Source organism: Atractosteus spatula, chromosome 11 (genome assembly GCF_055471065.1).
Source record: "Atractosteus spatula isolate fAtrSpa1 chromosome 11, fAtrSpa1.hap1, whole genome shotgun sequence".
NCBI lineage: Eukaryota > Metazoa > Chordata > Actinopteri > Semionotiformes > Lepisosteidae > Atractosteus > Atractosteus spatula.
The window spans coordinates 34,647,932-34,674,090 of NC_142716.1; the positions used below are offsets into that span (position 1 = coordinate 34,647,932).

The following is a 26,159-nucleotide window of genomic DNA, read 5'->3' on the forward strand; positions in this document are numbered from 1 at the left end:
TCCTACATTTTAAATTCCGTTTTCTACGGCTGCAGGAGTGCATTAGCAGTTAAGCGTGGAGTTGCACTCTTCCTTAGATGTGTATTTGCTGATATACTTTAAGAGGATGAAGAAGAATGTTTTTTATGAGACAAATTACAGCCCTGATTTACTGTGGATTATTCTGTAACTATCTGAATGTAATATAGTGATGGAAGTATGGGCTACCAAATAAGTCTGATATTATGTGTGAAATCAGTCATTCAAATGAACTAAATTGGGTAACAGAGGACCGTGAGATCATTTAAAATAAGATTATAAGATTTCAGTTCAGATTACACTAATGAAGTTCCACTGGACCACTGGTCACTTTAGAAGATGGACTGAAACATCCGTTCAAGAGAATTTCCTATTGTACATGGCCGTGCAGATGTGAACTCTGTGGCTGTTGACGAAGTCCATTGTGGTCAGCTGTGGTAGCCACATGCACAGGCACAAGCTCAGCCCCACAGGCATCTACAGCCCTAAAAAAAGATCACAGAGGAAATGCAACAGAAAACGCTGTGTCTCTTCTGTATAGAATATGATGGATGATTTAATGAGCCAGCAGTCAAGACAGAGGTTAGAGGGTTTGTTGCTGATCTTGTTAATGAACATCAAAACATGGAAAACGGCCATGCAACATCGGGATGTCTCCAGACACCGCACCAGCGTTCAAGTCTAGTACAATAATAGAAGCCCAGAATCTGTAAATGGGGGAGATTCCAGAATTTGTGTTTCTGAGGACTGTACAAATTCTAATTTATTCTTAAGTGAATGGATTTCTGCCATGTCACTTTGCTTGGCATCTGTGCTGTTTTAGAGAGAATATTGGCGTTCTTGTTGAGCAGTGCTTGCCTGGCACTCTAAAACAGGACCAGGAAGTGCAAAGGGCATTAGTTCTCTTAATCATTTGCATGATCATGAAGTATTCTTTGGTTTTATTTGTTGCTGTGTTTTCATTAACAAATACAGTTTTTAATAGTAAAATTGTATCTAATGATTGATTTTTTTTTGTACTGAGAGATTCCAGTACAGCAGCTATTATGTAACTATAGGATTTCTAAACCTTTAAATCCGCTCACCAGTCTTTAGTGGGGTTTCAAGTAAAGATAATGCAGGTATAGATAGCAAGTGATCTGTTTATAACAGGTGGGCTGAGAAAATGAGAATACATTTTTTTAAAGTTTAAATTTGGCATTCATGTATTTTCTACAAAAACACTGAGAAAGTATCACAAGGCTGCTCAGGAGGCAGGGCCACAATGCTCGCCGCTGATGGCAGAATTCTGCAAGGTCCTGCACAACAAGATAGTGCTTGTGAAAGAGTCCCTTGGGCAAGAGCCGAGTGCATTTGGATAATTTAAGAAAAATATTACCTAAAGGTCTCAGGAGTTTTGAACAAATAAGATCCTTGAGCTGTTTTAATTGAACCGTGAAGAATTATGTGGAAAATCTGAGGGAGCAGACAGAAGCCTGTTGTTGTGAAGTGGCTCTGGACTTCGAGGGACTGGGAGGGGCTGCTCAGAAATAAAGGGCTCAGAGAGAAGAGGGGACAGTGCTGTTGCCGAGTGGTCAGCTGCATGCTTGTTTCTTTGTTCTTGCAAGTTTGCGAGAGACTGCTTTCATGTGTTTCTGTGTAACACCATGTCATGTTTATTACTGTGTGTCTGTGCAGTCATGCTTGCTTCTTTTAGTGCGTTTGTCACCATGTTTATAACAGTGTTCCTTTATGTTAGTGTGTGTTCTTCTTTCTGCTGTCCTTTTTGTGTAGTCATCCTGTCCTAACACATCAAATGGGCTTACAGTATATGTGTTTTAACCAAAAAGGCATTCTTCAAAATGAGGAAAAAGAGCCCTAGAAATTGCACTCTCCCCTCTCTGTCAGTGAAAACCTTGGCGGAGAACTGGAATACACCTGGAACTGCAGCAGTTTCTCTATTCCATACCCTCAATAGTTGCAGAGAATATGACCATTTTTGCTTCTCCTAGAATAAATAGAGCCCTTTCATCTCTTCCATCTACCAGATAATGGAATTGCCCAACAGTATTCTAGTGTTCAGCAATTCATTATAGTATCATCCTACTGTATGATTGTCTGCATCAGCCTACACGCTTCGCAGGCTGAGACCTTGCGACCACGTTTCTGGAGAGCTGGTGTTTTGCCTTTTTGTAGTGACAGCAGTTTGGAGCAGTGAGCAGGGCTCTGGACCTGTACCTGGTAGGTTGTGAGTTCAAATGCCAGGTAGGGCACAGTTTGTAACAAGTGAGGAAAGACCTCAAAACTGTAGTCTAATTACGTGAAGTAAATCTGTGCTCAGTAGCCAAATTGCTAGCTACAAGGCTGTTGCTCTTCAGGACCAAGACTGAATTTTCAATTTATTATTTGCATTCTAAATAAAATAAAAAAGAGGCCAGACATTTAATACTCCATCTCACTTTAATGTACAACAAGATGCTCTTCCAACCTGGGCAGAGCCCCTTCTTCCAGTAGGTGGAGTACTCAATTCTGTCGCCATCAACTCATAGTCCCTAAATGACAAAGCAGTACAGACTAGCTCAAGAATGGACAGTAAAGTGCAACAGCGTTGGCAATGGCCTTGAGGAAGCACAATGGTAAACTCAATCACGAACGGGTAACAGCATGGTAAAAGCATGAAGAAAGAATGGCTCTCAAGCTGTGCTTAATATGTGCACTAATGTATGTTTCTCCCTTGGGAAAGGCACTAGTTAAGCAATGATGGAGACGAGCACAGTGCATCTACTAACTATATACAACAAGTATGTGACCTGCCCTCCCAAAACCTGCTTACTCCAAGGGTAATTCTACTGCTGTTAGAACTAATATGCTCTGAAAGAGAGCCTTTAAAAGAGACGTTTTATCTCTGCCGTTATTGCAAACATGTCTGATGGAAGTCAAGAGATTTTGCAAGTACAGGATATATCTGAAACAAAATCCTGATCTTCAGATTTAACCTTCAGGGCAGCAGGTCATGCTTGTTAAAGAACCTTTGCTCTCCCCTGTGAAGCTGTGTGGCCTCCCCTGCTCTTGCACTTCCTGTTTTAAACAGGCTCTGCAGAAAACCCGGGTTCTTCAGCCAGGAGATCCCGACCTCCTGGAGCGGCACAGCGCCCCTTTCACTTCCTGCACAGTATTCCCTGGGAACGGCTCGTCTCATCAGGTTACACAGGGATAGGAGGAGACTGGAAAGCCCGTTCTCACACACACAAACACTTTGCATGCAAAAAAACCTCACAAGCGCACAGAGAAACACACATGGATTAACTACACTGTCTTTGGAAACTGGAGGCATGATAAAACCAGCAGGCAGTGCCACCGAAGGCAATAACCAGTTCTCACGTCCCTCTGTGGGCACATCACTCCCTCTTCCCTGTAGCTGCGACAAGATGACTTTTTTTATTACACAAAAGTTAAAAATCTTTCAAATTCCCCAAGCAGTCTTGTCACTGCCTGTGCACCGTAAAATCCACAGTATTACAGCATGGAAATTTTGGAAACTTTCTGTAAGGATTTTTGCTTTTAGAATTTCTATGGCTTATAAATGAGATGACATGATTATTGTTATGGGCTTCATTCCACCAGGGCAGAGACCAGTGCACTGAGTGAGCGCTGCAGCTCCACCTCTGAAGCAAGGGAATTCAGTAACTGGCATTGGGCTTGTCATAATTAAATATGCCAGTTAGTAAGAGGTGACTCAAGACAGAATTGAGAAGAAAAAGCCCTGTGTTTGCAAGTACAGAAATCTTTGCTAAGAGGGACTGTTCTCTTCTTGTTCCCTCCTCTCTGGCCTCCTCTCCAGACCTTCTGAGCAGAGCTCACTGCTTTTACAAGGGTCTTCCCCTTAACTCACAATTCCCTTCTCCTGTCGGATTGCTCCCTGCTGTGGATTGGCTACCCAGCGCCAAACAGACCAGATTTAGGTGGCTCTGAACCATGCAGCAGAAGTTCCAGAAAGCTCACAACTGGCAACATCCAGCAGCAGTCAATGGTATTAAAAGGAAGATTCGGTGACTGAACAGCATGTAGGGAGGGTGATTCCAAGACTGAGAGACAGGCAGACAGAGACAGCACCCATCCCTACACCTCCCTACCCCAACGCTGCCTGCGCAGCACAGCCCTGTATGACCAGTGTGGTTTTGGAAAACGGCAAAACAAAAGCAGAAAACAGTACATGTACACTCCACCAGGGGGCAGCAGTGCACCCAAACTCAGCGGATGCGGCTGGGATCAATCACGGGGGTTGTGTATGTTGGTGGGGAAGGGGCTGGATCGTTTCAGGGACCTGGGAGCGTCTTTGACCCCATATCCCAAGCACCTTGCTGGCCAGAAAACAGGTAGGTGCAAATGAACCCTGTCAATATGAGGCGTCCCGAAACTGAATCTCAAAAAGGTTCCGATTCTTGCTTCGAGGTATTTTTAAAAAGATTGTAAAAGCGCTGCACACCCGTATCGTCTCAGCCAAACCGGTGACCCCCCAGAACAGAAGGTCTAGTTTTTTCGAAAAATAGACGTAAAACAACAGAATGACAGTCATTTAAAGGGAAGAAGCAGGGACAGGCTGGCTGTGGTGAAGATCGTGGAGGCAGCTCTGGGCACTCTGGGTCAAGGCTACACAGGCAGCCCACATCAGTAGGTGTACATGGAGAGAGGGGTGTCCTCCATCATGTCGTCCTACAGACAAAACAGGAAACGCATCAGCAATGGCGGCCATCTTTAGATTGCAGAGTGCCCATCCGGGCAAGGAGACCAAAGCATTATGTGATATCAAGAAAAAAAAAATATCGCTGCGGATGAATAGTCACAAGACAATTTTTTTTAACAGAGTTTTAAAACCAGGCACTGATTTTCTGTGATCATGCCACTGAAAGGAATCTACTGTGTTCCAGAGTCTGGGATAAGTACAGAGTCATGAATTCAAAATCTGTGTCACACAGCGTGAGCATGGGAGAAGCTGAAAGTGGGTTATTTACGTCCATGAAGGAGTAGAGTATTGCCTCCTTTCAGCTTATTCCCCTGTTATACATATATCTCTTTCAAAAAACATGAGAAATGTGATTATGGTGTTTGTGTAGATAGGGTCACATGGCACGTGTATGTTTTCAGGGTCTGGTCCTTGAACAGCCCCTGTTTCTCTCACAGCGACAGTGGGCCCATTCATGAATATGGAGGGGGTGTATTTAGTCAGGGAGGCCTCGGTGACAAGCTCAGTGCGGCTCAATTGGATTTGTGAGCCTTGTACAGCGCAGTTAGTACTGTATAGATCGGGGGTGGCCGAGTTCTCACCATGGGCAGGTCTTGCAGCCTACGGAATTCGGGCCGATCTCTCCGCTGACGGAACTTTAGGAAGAGGAGGAGGGAGACGACGACCGCGGTGATGATGAAGACAGACACCAGCCCGGCCAGCAGGGGGTCCAGGGGTGGGGTGGACACAGGCTGACCTGAGTGAAGGTAAGAGCACAAGAGAAAACCATAGGCACCGACGTTTGCGTTTCCATTGTCTTTGGCATAATGCGAGCTCGTCCGCAGGCAGATCAATCACTGGTGAGCAGGGCCCAGGCCTGAGGATTATTACTCACCCTGCTCTCTCTCCGCTGGCAACAGCATAAAGACATTCTGTGCTTTGTTTTCGTTGCATAAACAAGTTCCCGTTCTGAACGGTTGGAACACTAAGCCAGCCAAGCTATTCTCTTTTGCAGAAGGACATCACAGCTTACATAAACAGAGTGCAGCCGGAGAGTTCAAAGTTAGGCTTTATCCTTCCGCGTGGGGAAGTGAGCTGGGGTTAGTGCCGGAGCGACAGAGATTAGACCGTGTCGGGCCGTCAGGCTGGGCCTGTCTTCCCCCAGACACGCACACGAGCACACAGAGAGGATCAGGGAGGGGGACTCACTGCTGTCGTCGCCCACGTTGAGCTCCGCGGAGGAGGAAGAGGGGGTGGCGGCAGGTTTCGGCGGGGCAGTGGTTTCCGGGACGTCTGGGGGCGCCGCGGTGGATGGGGGGCGCGGCGGGGATGTGGGGGCAGCGGTAGGAGGTGCGGGTGGGGTGGAGGCAGGAGCAGCGGCTGTCTCCTTGCTGTGGGGAGGCGGGGAGGTGTCCGGGGATGTGCCCCGTGGCTCAGGAGTTCCTGTGGTCCTCTGTCTGGGAGTCGTGACCTCTTGTGGAGGAGCCAATCCAGAGCTGTTTGAGGTAGCTGCAAGTCAAGAACAGCAGGGTGAGCTAGGGAGGCCCTCTACTCAAGAGGCTTTATTTATTGAGTTTTTCAACGGAAGCAAACCTCTGCCTTATTAAAATCAGCACCCCAATGAACACGGAAATATATACTCTAGTCTTCCCACAATGCCCTGCTTCCAACTTCAGCCTCCTCCCGCACAATTATCTGCAGGACCAAACTACCAGTTGCTTTCTTTTGTCTTTGCCTGTTTTTCACATAACTTTAACTTTCTTTTATAAATACATTTTAAAATACATGCCAGTGGCTGTGGAGAGTGACAGTGACAGGGCAGGGCTGAACTTTTTGGCCCTGAGATGCAGACACTGGTGGGTCATGTTACTTGAGGTTACTTTGAGGCAGGGTCGTTTGACCTCAATTTGTATTTCACTTTGGAGTTTAACATCGGGCCCTATCTGTGCACCTTCCAGGCTGCTGACATAACTGGAATTCCCAGAGACAGGGAGCACGCACTGTGAGGCGGTCTGCTGCAGTCAGCCACAGAGAAAACAGGAAACGCATCATTTTTGATTATCAATGGATTGTGCGCTCTGGTCTTCAGAAGTCAGTTATGATTAGATTGCTGCAGTTGCACCTGCACATTCACTCATCATGGGGATTTCACAGGAAGGATGGAGGTAGATTAGAAAGCTTTCACATCATAGCTGCCTTAAAAAGGACCATTGCTGTCTGAACACTGCATGCACCCTCTATAAAGTGCATCACAGAAAATCCACAAGATATTCCTGCTTCCTTGGCCCATTTGTCCCAGACCCAAGCTGGCCATTCCCCATGGCATCCCACACATTCTGATATTTTTCTATGGTCTGCTTCCGCAGGGACAGCTAGAGTTTGGTGGAGACACTGGAAACAGAACCGAGAAGGAGCATGAGAAGCTGGGAATCAGATGACCCAAAGACAAACAAACTTGGGGAAGTGGAAGAGCTCGGTAACCAGGCACGCAGTATATCGAAGCCTCTGTGAACACTGATGTAGTACGTGCTGGGTAGGCAACTTGGAAACAGGTCAGTGTGTCTTGTGACTTTGGGCTTTTGATTCTGTTACTGTCAGGAACTGCTAAAAAAGCAAAGAAAAACTCCTTTAAGAAGAGACTCCGCGGGGGATATCAGCTGTCCTGGTTTCATTTCACACTCTGCTTTACCGGGGTTATTTTTGTGGGGCTGTTTTGCCTCCCATGCTTTTTGGCTCTGCAGCAGCAGCAACAATGCGCCAAGCAAAGGGAGAGATGCGAGATGATTTCAGTACTTATCACAGAGACAGAAATAACTCCAATATCTCCAGTCTCTCTCCCAGGAGAGAGACACAACCCCTCCCCAGAGATCTGCCCAGACTTCACAACAAATTGTGCAAATTCACACCTTCGAAATAGTATCACTCTCCAGTATCACTCTCCTTGTCTCTTGGCCTCTTTTTATCGTCTTCTCTCACCTCTCGTGTCTCTTTTCGAACGTGTGGGCAGAAACCCCATCGGATGCCGTTTTCTACGACGTGGGCAAGGTGCCCGTAGCTTGCCCTGAAGTAAAATAAAGGGCGTCCTCTTTCTCATTCTCCGCCTTTCTCCCCCGCACAACAAAAACAGCAATACTGCTGAGCTTTCATCTGCGGTGTCAGATAACAGCAGAGAGGCTGAAGGCTGGCTGGCTGGCAGACCCCAGCTGGCTGTGGCTTCTGTGACTCGCGGTACACATCGTACGCTGTGCGAACGGCAGCAGATTTGACGACAGCGCGTTGCCACTTTCGCATTGCTTGAGGCTGTCACCACTGTCACTATCCCCGGCTCCGACACCTTTTTCTCCGTGCCTCACACAGACGTGTGTTAAAAAGGCGACGAGTGGTAATGTTGTGTATCTGCTCTGAGCTGATCTGGGAGGTGCGAGGTTGTGTTGCTGTGAGTTTCCATGCACGAGCTACAGTGCGTATAGCTTTCAGGGGCTGGAAAGCTATAACGCGGGATTGCTTACTGTATTACACAATAGCTTCCTTTGTGGCAGCCAGGTTGTCTTTGTTTGCTCTTCCAGGAGGATGCTCTAATGAAGGCCTTTAGCCTTGTGCATGTGTCTGTGTGGGTGTGGGCAGACTTCGCATGTGCGACAGGCGGTTTTGCAACTAAACCAGTGCAGGAGCTTGCTTGAAGTGCAGCATGAACCCTACAGTCTTGACACTGCGGCTTCCAGCTCAGGAGGGGGTAGAGGCCAAGTGTGACTGAGATTCTCCAAGCAAGCACACTTGGCCCAGCAGCAGCAGGGTGAGGTGGCGCCCGTGAGTTTGGAGTGTTTTCAGAGCTGCAACGCTGCTCCTCCAACAGGCGATGACTGCATCGGCGCCGTTGAGCTCACAGGACGAACACGAAGGGGCGACTGACAATGACAGAGCACATGACATGATACGGTCACGTGGTCTGGGCATTGTCTGTGCGGTTCAAAACACAGGCAGAGAAAAAAAACACAGGCGCTCGCCAGCAGCCTGTTTAAAAATAAATCTGACCTTTCACCGGCTGAAGTCTCGGGCTTTAAGGGAAACATGCAACTGGCCTGAACTTTGCTGGGGAATACCAAGAAAGTCTGGAGGCAGCCAGCGAGCGCAAGAACATTTTTGAGTTTCAGTTTTTCTTGCACAGCATTAAAAGGCTCATTTGGAAATGTCATAGTAATGTTGCTGTCTGCAGAGGGTTGGAGAAAATAATGCTCTTTTTAGCTCCGGATAAAACTGCAGACCTCCCTTTAAAGGAAAAGAGAGGTAATGACTCTTTCCAGAGGGGGTTCAAATAAAAACAGCAAGCACTTTCTCAGTCCCCAAGCTTTCCTACAGTGTTTGAAATCACCCCTGGTCTCCTCGATACCTTGAACTCTTTACATTTCTCCATTTATACTTTTCTTCCATAATTCCACTTTTAATTCCATTTTTTAAACCTCAATGTCACCCACGCTATGACAGAATCACCTGAAAATCCATTCCGTGACCCCTTCGGAGCGAGGTTGTGTGGAGGTGGGGGTTGCTCTAGGAATTTTTACAAGTGTGTGGGGGGGATTTTTAAGGCTCTGAAAAGGAAAAGGGGGGTTCACTTGAGCTGGTGGAGATTTTCCAATTCAAGGAAAAGTTTAGAATAATAACAATTCCTTAGCTTATACGACACTTTTCTGGACACTCCACTCAAAGCGCTTTGGGGACTCCTCTCCTCCACCACCAGTGTGCAGCCCCACCTGGATGATGCGCCAGTACTCTCACCCCACACCAGCTCTCAGTGGGGAGGAGAACAGAGTGATGAAGCCAGTTCGTAGATGGGGATTATTAGGAAGCCATGAGGGGAACTTAAACTGAAGAGGATTGTCTTGTATTTTAAGCCCCACCCCCACAGTAATCCGAATACCTCCACCCCACCTTTACAATAACTTCCCATATATGCGCTGTTGTCTGACCTTGGAGGCTGGATTCCATTTGAAAGTCAGATTTGTACCCCAGCGCTTTCCTTTTTATAAGCAAGCATGCCCCGCACACACTATTCTGGGACCAGCCTGCACCCTGCTGCTTCCATTTTAAGCCTCGCAGTAGGCCACAGTCCTTCCGCTTAGACTCGCCCTCTCCAGGGACTTTTGCGGGAGGTCCAGAAATCCGCGAGGGCTGTCACCCAGACTGGGCGCGGCAGTGAGGGTCACTCACCCGGCGTGGCTGTGGGCTCCTGAGTGGGGCTCGCGGTGCTGTTTGCTGTGGAGTTCTGCGCCGGCTCTGTGACAGCAGTGTCCTCGGTGTTCCCCACGGCGGGAGGATGCGTTGTGGGCTCGCTTTGGGTCGCATTGCTGAAGGTGTTGTTGGTCGTGGGGTCCGCTGGGAAGCTCCCGTTGCTTGTCGTCACGCTGTGCGTCATCGTGGTGCCGGGCGTGGTTACCACGGCGACGGTGGTATTAGAGGTGGCCAGGTTGTCGTTGGTGCTGTTGGTGGCCGGGTTGTCGTTGGTGCTGTTGGGGCTGTGGGGCACAGCTGAGCTAGTGCTTTCTGACACAGCCTCAGGTACCCTGGTGGAGGCTTCAGGGGTGCTGGAGATGGGGGATTGTGCAGCGATGCTTTGACCTGAAGAAAAAGGAAAACAAGTCTTACTGTAGTCACCCATGGCAACCGTAAACCCCTCTTTTTCTTGTAAGAAATAACTCATAGTTGTTTCTTTGTGGCGATTTTTTTAAAACAACACTATCAGAGGTGTAAAATGTGTTTTACTAAATGGTTTTCATAACAAGTGTGATTAAGTTTCATCTCACAGGCTGTGTTCAGCAGAGATAAGTAATCAAATGCCCATTGCAACATAATCCGGGATTGAAAAGCGGGTGAAAGATTTGGGAAACGCTTATGTTATAAACACAAAGAAGTTAAAAAGACAAAGCCATTTTGTCGGACTTGCTCGTTTAGTAGCTTAGTTATCCTTAAATGTCATCCAGTCACTTGTGGGTGCTAAGGCTTTGGACCTCAACCACATTCCTGGAAAATCTGTTCCAGACACCTATAACTCTGTAAGAAAAAAGTGCTTCCTGTTTTTCATCCTTAATGAATTCTGACTTATTTTATGGTTTTTAACCCTGTGCCCTTGTTTCAAAGTGTCCTTGAGGTTGAAGTGGTTCCTTAGGTTGACCCCATATATAGTCCTTAGACTTTAATATGTTTGGACTACTTTTCCTCTCATTCTCCTTATATTGGCAAAAGAGGTTTTGTTCCATTTTCAGAACAAGTAAATATTCTTTACTGTCTGCAATTAAATAGACTTTTCAGCTGTCAGAACTACCTGACTTTTAAAAGGGAGCATCAGGTTGCCCTCTACCTGATTCCTGCGAGTCCAAGGGAACAACCAAAATATCTGTTTTTCGTGTTGGACCCTCGTGGACTGGACGCTAGTGGACAAAAACTCTGGTGTGCTCTGCGATAAAAGGTTATTGGTGAATGGGCAATCTGTGCTGTCTTGCACAGTGTGAGTGCACACAGGCGTGTGGCACAAGGACCAATCAGAGTGCAGTAAACTGATATCATGGAAGCTGACGTTACACACTACCAGTCTTACACAGTTGGAGAGGCAAACGACGCCAGGCTATCATTCCCTCAGGCAGGCAGATTAAAGCTACACCGTATCTGGAATTGCTCGCACACTACAGGAATTGCTCAATCGTTGAGATAGTCTAAAACTACAAAAATAAACAAACATGCAACGTTCAGAATGCGAATGGATCAGGGTGAAGAGAAAATGGCAGCTAGCAGTGTCCCTTCTGAAGCGCGGCCGTGCAGGGAGGCCAGGGTGCCCTTCGCCTTGGCCGGGGACAGATCCCGCACCCCCTTCACCCCCTTCCCATCCCATGAAGCTCTTCCTGCAGCCGGCCTGTGTGGGCAGGGTGGCGGGGCGCGCGGGCGTGCCAAGGCAGGAAGTCAGGGTGATCTCGTTAGCGGCACACGCTCGGCTCTGCACATCTGCCTGCCCACACAGCAGGCTTTACAGGAAACGGAGTGTGTTCAGAGGCCGGAACACAGCGTCTGCCACGGCTCACCCCAGTTAAACCGTCTGTCTCACGGCAGCTCAGTGCGGTCGTCAGCAAGGCTGGTTCACATTCAGTCAGCTCTTTTTGGGGGCATGTGGAAAGTGGCACGGTTCACCTTTATGCATCATTAGCAGAGTTATTTCAGATCTTGGGCAGCTGAAAGTGAGTCAGGGATGGTCATTGCCGTGGATGGAACATGCAGGCTGTGATCCTCACAGCATCCTGCTGCAACACAGCATTGCAGAACCTACAGGGTGCTCTGACTCCTCAGTGACTGAAGACTTGGTGTCAGCTGTGATTATGGCTAATTATGATTCATTTCAGTGGTTCAGAACGCAGCTAGAATGGATAGAGCATGGCCTTGGTTCTCCGGGACCAGGAGTGAGCATCACTAATATGAAAGTTCAGTAAGACTTCACCAGTTTTCTCAGACAACCCTCACAGCCCTGACTCTGAGCCCTGGAGCTGTTAGACATTCTAACAGATCGACTGACTCATTAATAACCAAATCATTTAGACAATCCATTGCGGATTTGGAGTCTTTTCATGAAGTCCTTCAACTCAAAGAGCTTTACAAAGATTTATACACGGAGCAATATGTTTACAGCAGAAAAATGAAACATGCATAGTAAATAAAACAGGATTTTGGTATTTCAATACCTTGATCTGTGTGCATTGTTTACAAGACAGAAGTAGTGATTATGATATCTAACACACAGAGGATATATCAGCCTTCATAAAGATTTATTTATCCAATTAAAAAAGGAACCTGTTGAGCTCACACAATGAAGAGGCACTGTACGCAGGCAGCAGCGGATATTTGAATTTAAATATCTAACAAAGATCCCTGACCCACACCTTCCATCTCATCATTCCACGACTGGCTCTGCCCTCTGCTCTTGTTACTGTAATATCTGCCCTGGCCGCATTAGCAGTGAGGCCATAAATCGCCATTGTGAAAGGCAAACGCAGGCCAGGACATAAATCTGCACAGGGAGCAGGGTTGTAAAGTTCAGCGCTTGAGAACCTCTAATCTGTCTCTAACCTGGCCTCCTCACACAAAGCTGCTCTTGTCTGACTGAGGCAGTGTGCTGGGGCTGGAGCCGGACCTGGGGAAGTTCGGCAAGCTCTTTCGAGAGCGTTTCAGGTGTTCCAGTGAGAGGGGAAGTTACAGACAGAACTGCTGTTGTGCTTCTTCTGCTGCTGCGCCTGGAGCAGAACACTCTGGGCATTGTCAGGGCCCCTGGACGGCTGGTAGGAAAGGGCTGTGTGGTGTTCGCCTGGCGTTGCAGCTCTGAACTACCTGTAGTCTGACTGAATTCAGACAACAGTCGTTTTTTGCACATTTGTGCCTTTGTGAATTTCAAGTCGCCAGCCGAAACATTTCACAGCGCTCACAATTCTCCCTTTGAAACCCAAGCTGGAGGTGTGCGGTTGCAGATGTGCTGTAAGTCCTGACGCATCAGCGAATGCTAGGGTGAATGACGAGCTTAACAAACTAAGAAGAGGCGTCATTGCCAAAAGGTTGCAGTTTATCGCTTTCTTCTTGAGTGCTGGAATTGTGGTGGACACTGCCCAGCCATGCACTGAATTCCACTCCCCAATGTCCCATTGAGGAATTTCTGGTGTAACCAAGCGCCACAAACCTGCCATATTAAAATGAGCAGCACACTCCCCACACACACCTCTATAAATAGGGGAAACGCTCACGTTTCCTACAAAATCAATGTGTCCCTCCCAAATGCAAACATTTACAGAGAACAGGGCCAATCTATGTTGCATACACACTTGCTCATCTTGTACTTGTTACAGCTGTGTTATCTCCATGTCACAAGCTTCTGTGATAACAACCAGACAAGCACTATGCAATCAAAGCACCTCGTATTTCTTCTGTGCGTGTGAAGTACACGGTGCGTCAGTGTCACAGTCTGCGTCTGCTCTGGCCACCTGGTATGCAGACACGCGAACATCGCTGGTTAGGACTCTCTATCCTTCCCCTCCTTTCTCTCCCCGCTGCACGCTACATCCTGTCATCCCTCACTTCCTGCGTTAGCGAGCTGCACCGCGCAGCGCTGCCATATTGCAGGTCCCGAATGGGAAACCGTGCAGAATTCACATGGGCCCGCCTGCTGGAACAGGCTGAGCATGTTTCACACCATCAGAGCTGCTCCCTGGATCAGCACAGTGTCTCCCTGTTGTAGCCACCTGCGTACAGGTGATACACCGTTTGTGAAAACATGTCAGCTCTGCTGATGAGGCCCACCCCTGCAGCGCTGTACAACTTCGCATCACAGAGCAAGCAAGCACCATAGAGAGGGGCGGGGACAGAAGAGAAAGAGGCTTGAGTGAGAGAAGAAGGAGAGCAATATTGAAGGAGAGAGAGAAAGGGACTGAGTGAGGAAAGAAGACAGAGACAGAGAGGTAAAAATGAGTGGCAGATTTATTCCACCCGGCTGTCTATGGGAGACCTTCATGGAAAGAAAAGGCTGGTGAGTGTCTACATGTGTCTGCTATTAAAACAGCCCATTTCTAAGATCACAAGGACACAGGTCTCTCTGCTCACCTCTGCCAGGCTTGAACAGGTCTTTCGCCTGCAGCTTTTTCCCTTTGCAGCACTTGTGTGCTTGACTGGAGACACACCAGGTTTAGAAGGGGAGTCAGCAGTGCAGCTCAGCCTTTACTGCAGGTAGACACACCCAGGCAGTAACAGGAGAGCGGATCGCAGAGGAGGTGTGGCCCAGGAGGGTGCCGACTGGAGTCCTGGATCAGGGATTGCATGAACAGTGCTTGTGTGTGGTGTCAAGTCTCCTAGGTGTAGGGGCATTGTTATGCGATACTAATGCAAGTCTGTATCTTCACAAACAAATGGGGGGATTTTGTTGCTTTCGCCTTTCATGCTATGTAGGAACTGTAAATAACAATAAAAGGTAGAAGATCGTGGGTATCTGTGACATCTTCAGATTGTCTTTGCAGTGTTGACTTGTTCCTGCTCAGACAGATGTCGGCCACATGGTCCAGTAAATAAACAAGCCAAATAAATAAAAAACATCTTCTGTAGAGACTCCGAAGAGAACAAAGAGCACCCCTTCAAAGGGCTGTTCAGTAGATCGCACAGATTGCTCCAGCCTCACAAACCCCAGCACACAGGAAATGTTTCTCTGTTTCCCCGATTCATTAGTGGGAACAACAACCGAGAGCTCATCACAGCCTGGTCTCCTTGTGTGAAGGAGACCACAGAATAGGAGACCACAGATGAATCACGCAAAGCTGCCACCTCCTAAAAGAAGTCCCAATTAATCTAACAATTAACTTATTAATGTGAATGGCACCAAACAAACATAAAACAGAAATCTATTGCCTGTAGGTTTGAAGTTGTTACTGAGTTGCTGGAGAATCCAATGGCAGACGTAAGACATGACTTACAGAAGGTCACTGTTGTGCATGGGGGGGGGAGGGGTGGAAACCTGGAAAAGAGTCCTTACGACTTCTACAAAAAAGAGAGCTGGGAGGCAAAGCAAGTTGCACCCTCAGCTCCCTGGCAATCAGCTCTCTCAGACTCCTGCATAAGGAAGATTCCTAGATCTGCTGAACTATGAAATTGTGGTTCACCTATCATTCATGTGGTCACAAATGCCAGGGTGGTAATAGAGCTGATGGCAGCTGATGTCGTTTTTCTGTCAAAATCTACGAGCAAATTGGTGACCACTTGAAATCCAGGAATTTTGAATACCATTCAGAGAGGATCCACCTTCAGGCACTTGAAACTTGTGCGGCAGACAAACGCATCACTGTATCATCTCAATACTTGTGTCATTTTGATGTGTGAAAAAAAATCTCCTATTTCCATGCAGTTCTTGTACTAGTTGTAGCATGCTTTTATATACACACACACACAATTCTTCATAAACGCGACACCTACCTTAATTTCTAATTAATACTCAATGCCAACCAAACAAACTGCTGGGAGTGTGATGTAATGGGACGTTGCAGCATGCCTGTGGAAATTGCGAGCGCTCACATCCTCTTTTTTGCAGAAAGTGTAACGACTCAGGCGCAGCGACAAATGTGTGATTCCGGGCTTCCGAGCACAGTTATACTTTGGCCTTTCCCGGAGGAAGGGGAAAAGTTAGGGTTACCCATGTTATGACAGGGGGAGTCCCCTTCGAGGGGTGTGGCTCACTGGTGGAGCGATGCTCTGCCCAGCTGTCTTTCCGATTCCTCGAGGGACCCGTCGTGCTTCACGAGGAGCTGGCAGGGTACAGGGGTGCCCGCTGTCTGGTTTTTGGCTCTCCTGCGGCTGCTCGCCTCCAGCGTGTGTTTATGTAGGACGTGGGCACTTCGGAAGGCACGGGTTTTTCTGTGCGTTTGGCAGGAAGACCGGCCTCTCCTGGGATTTATGGTTGGCAAAACAATCTTGTAAATAATTTATCCTTCCCCTTTAAAAAATTAATTTCATGTCTCCCTTTCCGTTTTCTTAGCCGCAGACACAAGGAGGAGAATTGTAAAACGCAGCAGCAGCTCGGCTGGAGTGGGGGGTCCCCTCGGCTGGAGTGGGGTGGGGGGTGGGAGGTCCCCCAGAGCTGCCAGCTGTGTTTCTGCTCTTTGCTCTTTGTCGTTACCTCATGCTGCTGAGGGATCTCATCTGCGTTTCCCCAGGCCTCTCACCCACGCAGGGAAAGTACAGGACTGTTAGAGCCACCGAGCTGCTACACCTCCACCACAGCCAGCACCAGCACTCGCTCAGCACGCTTTCTGTTTACCCGGGAACACAGCAGCTTCCAGCAGATTTGATTGTGGCTTCAAACCTCAGGTCAACGGGACATAGTTTCACCGGGTCATTATTTAACAGTCCACAAAGCCACTGGGACCCAGAAGGCAATGAAATAAATTCAAAATACTTCATTCGTCCCCGGGGGCACCTTATCCAAACGTCGATTTGAGCGCGAGGACCTGCAGGCGTGTGTGAGAGCGAGGGGAAGGACCTGCTGAGTCACGCTGTGGATTCTATGCCTCTGGGGACATTCATGGGGCCGCTGACAATAGGACAGCCAACATGGGCGAGCCGCCGGCTTTCAAGCCAGGTGCTTTGTTTTTCTGACGCAGTGCCACTGTGAAGGCCAGGAACGGCAGTGTTTTATCTAATATGGCAACGCATCCTGAATTCCCCACCCGCGGGGTGTCTGGAAACTGCTTACAGTGACGGTGATAACAATCACAGAGTGAAAACTCCATCTGTGGAGGCAGTCTGGTGTGGAGAGATATAGCTGACAAGGAACAGCAGTTCTTCCAGCCAGGATCCTACCCAACTCTTCCTTTACCTGAGCTCACCTCAGCTTTGCAGCACAGGTGTTGATGGACTTAAAGTACTTCTTATACACTGACAGCTCTTTTAGCCCCTTCTCCCAGATTTATTATGTTAAAAAGTGCCAAAGCTCCACTTTTACACCATTGCTATTCTTTTCTGCAGGTTTACACAGGACGATCTAGATAACTCTCAGAACTGTGCAGATAAATGGCTGCAGAGCCCTTCATTGTTCTTAATAATTATGAATTTACTTACTGCCTTATGAATATGAATATTCCATAAAACCAAAGAGAATGAATTCAGTACTTTAATCATAAAATACAAAAGCTATACAACAATGTTATGGGTAGTAGCAGTGATAGTAGCATTCACAATTCTAAAACAAATCTGTGCTAAGAGAGTATACTGAGGGAACTACATTACATAACTGTTCCTATCCTTCAAGTATGTTGTATTCTGATTTTATCTGTTCATGTGCCCATGGTCATTGGCATGTAGTGAAATAATGATTTCAGCACTGTTACAATGGAGAGGGGAGAGACTTACAGAGCATGGAACAATACTGAATTAGCAACAAGGTCGAGCAACACCACTGTGTCTCGCTTCATAGCCACACAGCCTTGGCTTGGTGGAGAGTTTCAATTGCAGGCATTATTCATCTATTCGTCTCATTATTCATTATTCATCACAGAGCACAGAATAGCACTATAAACATGAATGAGTTTCAGAAGATTCTTTTTTTATACAGGTAAATGCTTCACAGAAAGTAAACAGAACCTTTGGTATGCAATTGTACACTGAAAATTGGGCGCATTTATTAGAACAGTAACATTCAGATGACTAATACTTCATCATTCACTTCAGGAGGATTCTTGTCAAAGCTTTGAAATTCTTGCCTTTGATACATTTAACTGGATTTGCAGCTTTTGAATTGGAAATGGATTCCATTCTTCTCAAATTCTTTTCTGTGGTGTGAAAATTGTGGTGAGCATTAACAGGTCCTGTTAAGGCTATTAAATAGTTTTAAACCAGATCTCATCACTAATATGTTCCTTTAAAATGAATATAATTTTGTCCAGGTTTACTTGTATTACTTCCTGAAAACTACATTTAAAAGCTTTACAGTGCTCACTTGGCTCATATGATTTTCTAAAGGAATAAGGGTCACACATGACAATGAACTTAGCTTTGTGGTACATTTTGGATGAATGGCCTTTGAGTGATGAGACATAATTGTACAATGTCTATAGTAGTTTTATCTTTCATCATGTGTGACATTTACAGTTGGCTTTACACATACTGTCTTTCTTTTCCGTGTTTGTTTAATTGTAACGTCATAGTAAGATGTTCGGTAGTAAGTATTGCTGCTCAGGAATGAGATGGCTGAATTTCTGGCTCTGTCCACTTGATTCATTTACCCTGCTTTCTTTCTTTAATATTTTGGTAACTGAATTGTCACTGAGTGAAACGAAACTTCAGCTGAATTCCTGGTGTGGCGTGACCTTGAATGGCCTACCTGCTTGGGAGTTGGCTAATGGACTTTGCCCATGAGCTGTCCTCCCCGATACTTGGAAGTTGTAAGTCAGTTCAGACGGTGCATGTCCTCAGTTTGGATACAGAAGAGTGTGTCAGTGATGGTGTTATCTCAGCAGCTTGTGCAGCTGTTTTTATGCATTTCAATATGGTGCCCGATGCTGTTGGCATTGCATTGCAGACTTGGCAGTGCAGTTACCAGCCCAGACTGGGGGGCTGGCGTACCCAGCTCTTAACGTTTCTCCAGCTTGTGTCAATCCCAAGCATTCCCCTTTGTTTGTTTCAAGACAATTAGCATCAGTAGGACAAGAAGGAAATCTATACAAAACATCTTTATTTACGAGACTGGACAACATTTTCTAGCTCGTTCTATATTTTTAGCCTACGCTCAATCAATGGTGATGAGAAACTGTCCTGCTGCAGCCTTAATCAGATTACATAGTCTGATGCATGTCAGGCAGCTGTAATCATATTCCTTTTCTACTAAGAAAAGAGACCACATGCCTTTTGATCAGAAAAAGGAATATCCCTTAAACGTATTCAGAGCATAAATCGATTAACAAACCTGGCTCCAGCGGCAAACAATTTAGCTGTTGTAAACTGTGCAGTTGTCCGATTCTTTATTGTTGGATGGCACTGCAAACGTCTACAGAGGCTTCACCATATGATTACAATCAGGACGCCTACATCTCACTTGTCTTCTGTCTTGGTTACCCCTCTACCTCTTGGCCTGTTTTCAGATACATTCTGTGAATGGTGAATATGCAGAATGCAATGCACAGGCAAGGCCAAAGGCATTTAACTACTCAGGAAGATGGAACACAAACATTGTATGGCATCGTCAGAACCTTAAAAATCGATACGGAGAGGGCAAAATCCTGACACTCAGACAAAGGAAAGAGCAAAAAGTTAAGTCGACTGTTGTCTGAGTCGCCCAGTGTTCCACTGAGGAAGACAACACTTGGAATGGTTGTGAATTTCCCCTTTCTTCAGGTGAAAGAAGGGTGCTGCTTCTTCCAGCCTTGTTAAAAAACCACTCTAAGAAACGTCTTTTCTTAAAACCAGCCCTTTCGGGGAGCTCAGGCTTGTGTGGAGGACAAACGTGTTTACAGAGCGGCTGTGAGATACCAGGCCTGGGGTCAAAGGTCAGTACTGTCCTGAGAGGGCAGCTCATCACATTGGGGGCAAATTCCAGCAGAGGACAATTCCAGGGTTTTCATTTCCTTCATCAAACCGATTTGCAATTCCTGTTCTGGGAGTGTTAAAAAGGTAACTGAAACTGAGGATTGGTTTAAAAGAAGGAATTGGACTTGAAGAGCTGACGTGGGCCCCAGTCCCTGTTCTAAAGCAGTGAAATAGAAACACTGCTACTTTCGAACACTTGTATCTGTCAGTGCCTCCCTACTCCTTTTCCATAGTCATCTGCCAAGGAGAAACAAGCTCTGTGTAATGAAAACACACATACTTGTAAGCACAAGAAAACTACATCAAGCCTAGTCAGAGCCTCCAAGTGAGGGTGTGTTAAGTGAGAAGCCTCTCAGATTCATATTAGAAGCCTTATTGTTTGCATTAACTGATCTAATTGCCAGTATTGTCTTTGGGACAAATCGCACTGGGATTCGGCCATTAACTCAGAGCACTGTCTCTCTCATACTCTCAGACATACATCCTGACAAGTAAACACAAAATAATATCCAAATTAATATACACAGCACAGTGTTTATCAGGCATTTCCAACCACATTACGTTAATGCTGCCTCTTGCTGTAAAGTAAATTGTTATTTTATTGCCCATTGTTATATTATCGTTTAGGGGTTGGCATTTAACCTGGTAGGCACAGCACACAAGCTGGGACGCCAGTCGATCGCAGGACATGTACAAACTCATTCTCTCACACACACGTATGAGGTGAGATTTAGAGACAGATAACCTGCACAAAACAGCCAGACACGGGTAGAAAACTCACAAACTGCACACAGAAGGTGCCCCCATGCAGGTAGCAGCAACCTTACAATGCCCAATGCCAACTGCACAATGATAGAAAAAGACATAAAATGGCATTTCTAAAAGGATTGTTCTTTGCAAATTTTTGTATTTGTAAAAACGTGAATACCTCGTAGATAACCTGGTATTCAAGCAAAGAGCAGCTACCTGTGCTCCTGAGCTCCAGGGTCAAACACGCAGGCCGTGGGGAAAAACATGCTGACCAAACGTTCAGAACCGAGCTTCCCTTGACATGCCTGTGTTCTGTACCCACGAGACACAAAAAACTCAAATCTGCTTTTCAATTCAGCCTGAGAGAGGTTGCTAAAGTGTGTCCCTCAGCTTTCAGCCCAGCCTGCGAGGGGGCAGCAGTTTCTCATTGTGATTCCTGTATTCCGATGCACGTGTGACCTTGGAGGACTACCCACACCGTTCCATATCAGTGGAAACAGAGGCTAATACATGTGATTCTCCATGTCTGCCTTTACATGCCATGTTCTGTTTGGATAAACCACACGTGCTCTAACTGGAGATTGTTAACGGGTTTAAGAATATGCAGATTCCTGAGTCTCGAGATCCATGCTCAGGGAGACGTGAGTCTCTTTCAGTCCTGCTCCGGACTCCAGCGTCAGAGCGATTGAACACACAGAGTGTCCGGAAACAGCCACCCCACAGACTCTGCAGACCTTCTGTATCCAAACCCTGACACGCATCTGGCTGGAGCCTAGATGTGCATCAGAATGTCAGGGGCGCAAAACAACAGCTTTCTTTTCCACACAACAACAGATCTGTCGCGGTTTATTGAGCATCATCCATAGACACAAGTCCACAGCATGTCTGTGAGGGGGGGTTTACCACTGTGGACCACATATTTCCTTTAACCACACTTAGAAGCGCAGATCAATCATCTTTCTACCCAGTCCTCTCTGGAAAGCAACCAACCAGGGGCTACTTGTGCGAAGCACATAAATACGTGCTGTTGTTTCGGCGTCACCTGTCTGTTTCGGAGCGCGGTAGTGTTGCACCCAGGAGGCCCGAGAGATGCGCGGGTCTCTCTTGAACAAACAGGCAGACGTGTGCATGTGGGCCTGCGTCTGTGTCATTGAACGCGCAGTCCCTGGTGGTGAACCACAGTGATCTGGATACACCCTGAAATCTAGCCTGACAGCGGCCTAACACCAGACAAAATTCCAGTTCAGTGAAGATCGGGACAATTTTAAGTTGACTAGACCACTTAAAATTGCTTGATCCCAATGGCCTTACACAAGACCCACGGCCAGAGTCTGGTTTATATCCCCTGACAATTGCAGAGGACTTTGCTAGTGATCCTGGGGTGTTCGGGCTTGCAGGCTGACATGTGTATGGAGCTGGATACTGTACTACTTAGCAGCTGACAGTGCAGAGAGGCCCGCAGCCACAGTGGGTGGGGTGGGCTGAGCAAGCTGGGGACCAGGCTGGAAACACAGCACAGGCAGAGTGTAAGAAGACTTACCCAAAGGCAAACAAACAGCTGCAGATTCATTAAAAACTCCAATTAATGCATTCCGTTAAATTCAATCAATTTGCTTTCGTTAACAGCCTCAGCCATCCCAGAGCAGGACTTGCATCTGCTGTTCACCTAACACCCACAATATTTCATCCATAATGAGACAGGCTCCTACTGGTGCTTTTATTGGAAAAAGGCAGTGTCTGTGAATAAAGTCCCTGTCGTGCCTTCAGACACCAAGAAATGTAAAAGCACCACAATTCCTTTCAATCATATATCAGGTGACAATGTCTTTGTCTTGTAGTTTAATTTTATGACCCTGGAGTGTTAGTTTCCTCTAGGACATGGATATGTAAATAAACTGCTCTTCAACTAATCAATCAGTTCCTATTCTACATAGGCCTGTGTTCATGGCAACCATATCAAAGCACTTTATAGAAAGTCATTAATTAGGCAGTTTATGATTAAGCTTTTTAATTACAGTGAACTTCAGAAGAAGGTCCTGATGAATGAGCCACCACAGTCCTTCAGGATGTGGCAGGAACACAGACTTCATCTTCACAGGAGGGGCTTATATTAGACCAGATTGTAAACTGGGGTCAGATGTGGTCTTGACACTTGTCAAATAGGGGTATAATAACAACCTTGCTCTCCTAGTACAAGCCTGTAAGTCAGAGTGACTGACAAGGCTTTCACTGAATCCCAGCTGAAAAGTTCAGTCACTTAACTGAACAGTGCCTCTGAAATTAACCGAATGGCCTACAAATTCCTGCTCTAGTGTCTTATGGGTGGCACAGCCGGTGAGGTCTGAGCTTCTTGGTCGAAACCTCAGCAGAGTGAAACTCTAACTAGAACTAGGAATTACTCTAGACCCTTTTCAGTTGTTCTTTGTCAAGTGGAAACTACAGGCCAGTGCATTTTAAACAGAGAAAAAGAGGAACTTTCCTTCACAAAGAGCTGTGGGAGTATGGAACATGTCAGCCATATTGTTGAAGCTGATAGATACCCAGCTTCTTTCAAGAAACAGCTGGATGAGATCCTTATTCTGCCTAGAATACTAACCCTCCCCCCCTCAAAAAAAAGGGTTAAGTGGCTGCCTCACATTTGCACCTTTTCTTATGTGCGAAACATTTAGATGCCAAGAGTTACTGAAGTGTTATCTCTGGAGGGTTCGGAGCTGAAATCACACAGACAGGTGAATTTACAGACACTGGGCCCCTCAAGACCGGGATCAGGGATCAGGGACCCCTCTCTGACACCATCCTTGACACTGGCATCGGTCCACCCTCAGATTCAGTGACTGTGCATACAGGGGTTCCCAGATACATCTTGGGGGGCCACAGGCCTGCAGGGTTCCTAGGTCTCTTTGAGCTCTAAAGCAGGGCTGTGCAGCACCTTCCCCCAAGGGAGTTGGCCCACAGGCTTGAATTCCACCTCTGACCTCAGCTGTTCAATGGACCTAATTCAGTGGACGAGACGTCAGGCTACCCACTGTTCTCGTCTTGGTCAGTTCCTCATTGAGGAAGGCCTGTGAAACCTGCAGGCCTCAGCCCCTAAGCCCTGTAATTAACTGATCCTGCCCCTCGGACAAGGGCCGCGGGTGAGCCAATGAAGGTTCGGCCAGAGACCTGGGACATGGAGAAGCTGCAGGATACGGCCCCTGGACACTCCACTCAAAGCGCTTTACAGGTAATGGGGAGTCCCCTCCACCAACACCAGTGTGCAGCCCCACCTGGATGATGGACGACAGCCATAGTGCACCAGAACACTCACCACACATCAGCTATTAGTGGGGAGGAGAACAGAGTGATGAAGCCAATTCATAGATGGGGATTATTAGGAGGCCATGACTGGTAAGGCCCAATGGGAAATTTGGCCAGGACGCCGGGGTTACACCCCTACTCGTTTCGAGAGGCGCCTTGGGATTTTAAATGACCACAGAGTCAGGACCTTGGTTTTACGTCTCATCTAAAGGATGTCCCCATCACTATACTGGGGCATTAGGACCCACACAGACTGCAGGGTGAGCGCCCCCTACTTTGCCCCGCTAACACCTCTTCCAGCAGCAACCTTAGTTTTTTCCCAGGAGGTCTCCCATCCAGGTGCAGACCAGGCTCACACTGCTGAGCTTCAGTGGGCCTGCCAGTTGTGAGCTGCAGTGTGATATGGCTGCTGGCTGCCTGGCTGGCTGAGGAGATCTTAACAACACAATTCAATGCAAGCTTTTATGGCCCACTGGGGAAATTTGTTTTACAGCACACTCCCCACACAACGGTCAACACAATGACTGCCAAAATTGTACCCACCAAGAGGTCAGTGAAACGGTGCTACGGTGAGATAAGGGAGAAGATGGAAGGAGGCTAACAGCTCCCCTGGGACAGGAGGGGGCAGACGAGGCGAGGAAGAGAGTGAAGAAGAGAGTTTTTAGTTTGTCATTAATTTTCCTTCGGCCATTTTCCCCCATCAACATAAACTTTGTTGTGCGTATTAGCAGGGGAATAAGTGCCGGCCCCCTCCCCTCCGAGCGCTCTTTGGAAACGGGGCGGCGTTTGAAGATCACAGGGCTTATTAGCACTTCCACGGATCCTCTCATTAGCGACACCGCTCCGACTGACAACACGCTTTCATTAATAGAATCACTCAAAAATGCAGAATTTTACAGCTAATTATTCGCGGATCCTAAGATAACCACCCTAAATAACCCACCCCAAGCACAACCGTTCAGTTTGCTGTTGGCAAGCAGGACTCAGACAAAAGCAGTCGATACCCTATACTACTCAGTAACACGGATCAAGTGCTGAAATAAACTAAAATCTGCGGCTTCCGACAACAACTCACTAAAACGGAATACAGTACTACACTGAAAACGAGTTACCTTTCGTCTTCCCATTTCTCAAATTCGATTTTAAAATAAACTTCATAAATATGTAGCCAATGTATATAACGTATTAGAATACACAATCCACATGTTTAAACTTACAGTTTTACCAACAAAAAAAAACACCAAGCTGCCACAAACCCCCATCAAAACGGAAATCAGAGCATCAAGAATTTTAACCATACAGACTTATTTCTTCATATAAACTACAAACACGTCTTCATTTTGGGTTTGAAGTAAAACGGTCAAGAAACATTGTTTAGCAGAAGAAACAAAACAATAATAATAATAATAATAACAGTGGAATAGAGGACTTAATTGTTAGTTCTGTCAATCTTACGATCAATAACAAATTACAGAATTATAAAACAAAGATTAGTAGGTTAATCACAACCCAACCAACACAGAAGTAACGCATTTCGCGCAGCGTGACAACACGGTTTTTAATACTCGCAGAAAGACCGAGTCGCAGAGTTATTTTTAAACCCTTCGTTACTTTTTAACGTTGTTGGAAACCTGCTGTCAGTCACGGCGCGCCGGCAGGTAGCTCTTACCTCTCGAGTGAGGTGCGTCGACCAGCAGCAGCAGCAGCAGCGCCAGAGCGCAGGTCGCGACGCTCGTTGTTCTCCACATAACTGTCTGTTGGGCTTACTTAATGTCTTTGCAAGTGTTAATGTCCTGGGCAACACGCTTGCCTTTTGTTTTTGTTGCGGTTTTTTTTCGTTCCCAGTTTCCCGGGATGAAAGATGTAGTAGCCTTAGTTGTCAAAGGCCCTTTGAGCTATAAATAACTGCGGGAGGGAGCGAGGGAGCGTGTGTGAGAGAGACAGAGGGAGGGGGGGGGCAGTGGTAAGAGATGTTTCCTCTCTCACCCTCTTCCCTGAGCTGCTGAGCCCCAAAGCAACGGATTTACAGCAGCGAGAAGTGCCACGTGTGTCGGCCGGCGCCTAGTGGAGTGTGCCGGTCGCTGTAGACCGCAAAGACACAGCGACCGGTTTGAGGACGCTCTGAATGTGCCGAGAAGTTCTTCGTATAGCTCCAAGCGCTTCTTTTTGCCTCGATTCCGGGATTTCAAAGAAAGATCGGTGCTGCAGAGTGGTAAAGGGAGTCCTGTGTCCCGCTCTGGGTCGCGCAAGCGGCTTGTTGTCCGGCTCCCTGCCGCCTGACTGCTCGGTCCTACAGTAGTTCAGTCTGGCT

General features: G+C 46.9%; 1 protein-coding gene across 1 annotated transcript; it reads right to left on the reverse strand.

Annotated features, from left to right (window-relative positions):
- Positions 1–2,438: 2,438 nt before the first annotated feature.
- LOC148823924 (uncharacterized) lies at positions 2,439–26,159 on the reverse strand. Its single transcript, XM_088928048.1, has 5 exons — positions 25,518–26,159; positions 9,926–10,333; positions 5,930–6,229; positions 5,323–5,477; positions 2,439–4,710 (listed from the first exon to the last, which is right to left on the reverse strand). Exons 1-5 carry the CDS (start codon positions 25,594–25,596, stop codon positions 4,666–4,668), a joined length of 987 nt encoding a protein of 328 aa, XP_088784174.1. The 5' UTR covers positions 25,597–26,159; the 3' UTR covers positions 2,439–4,665.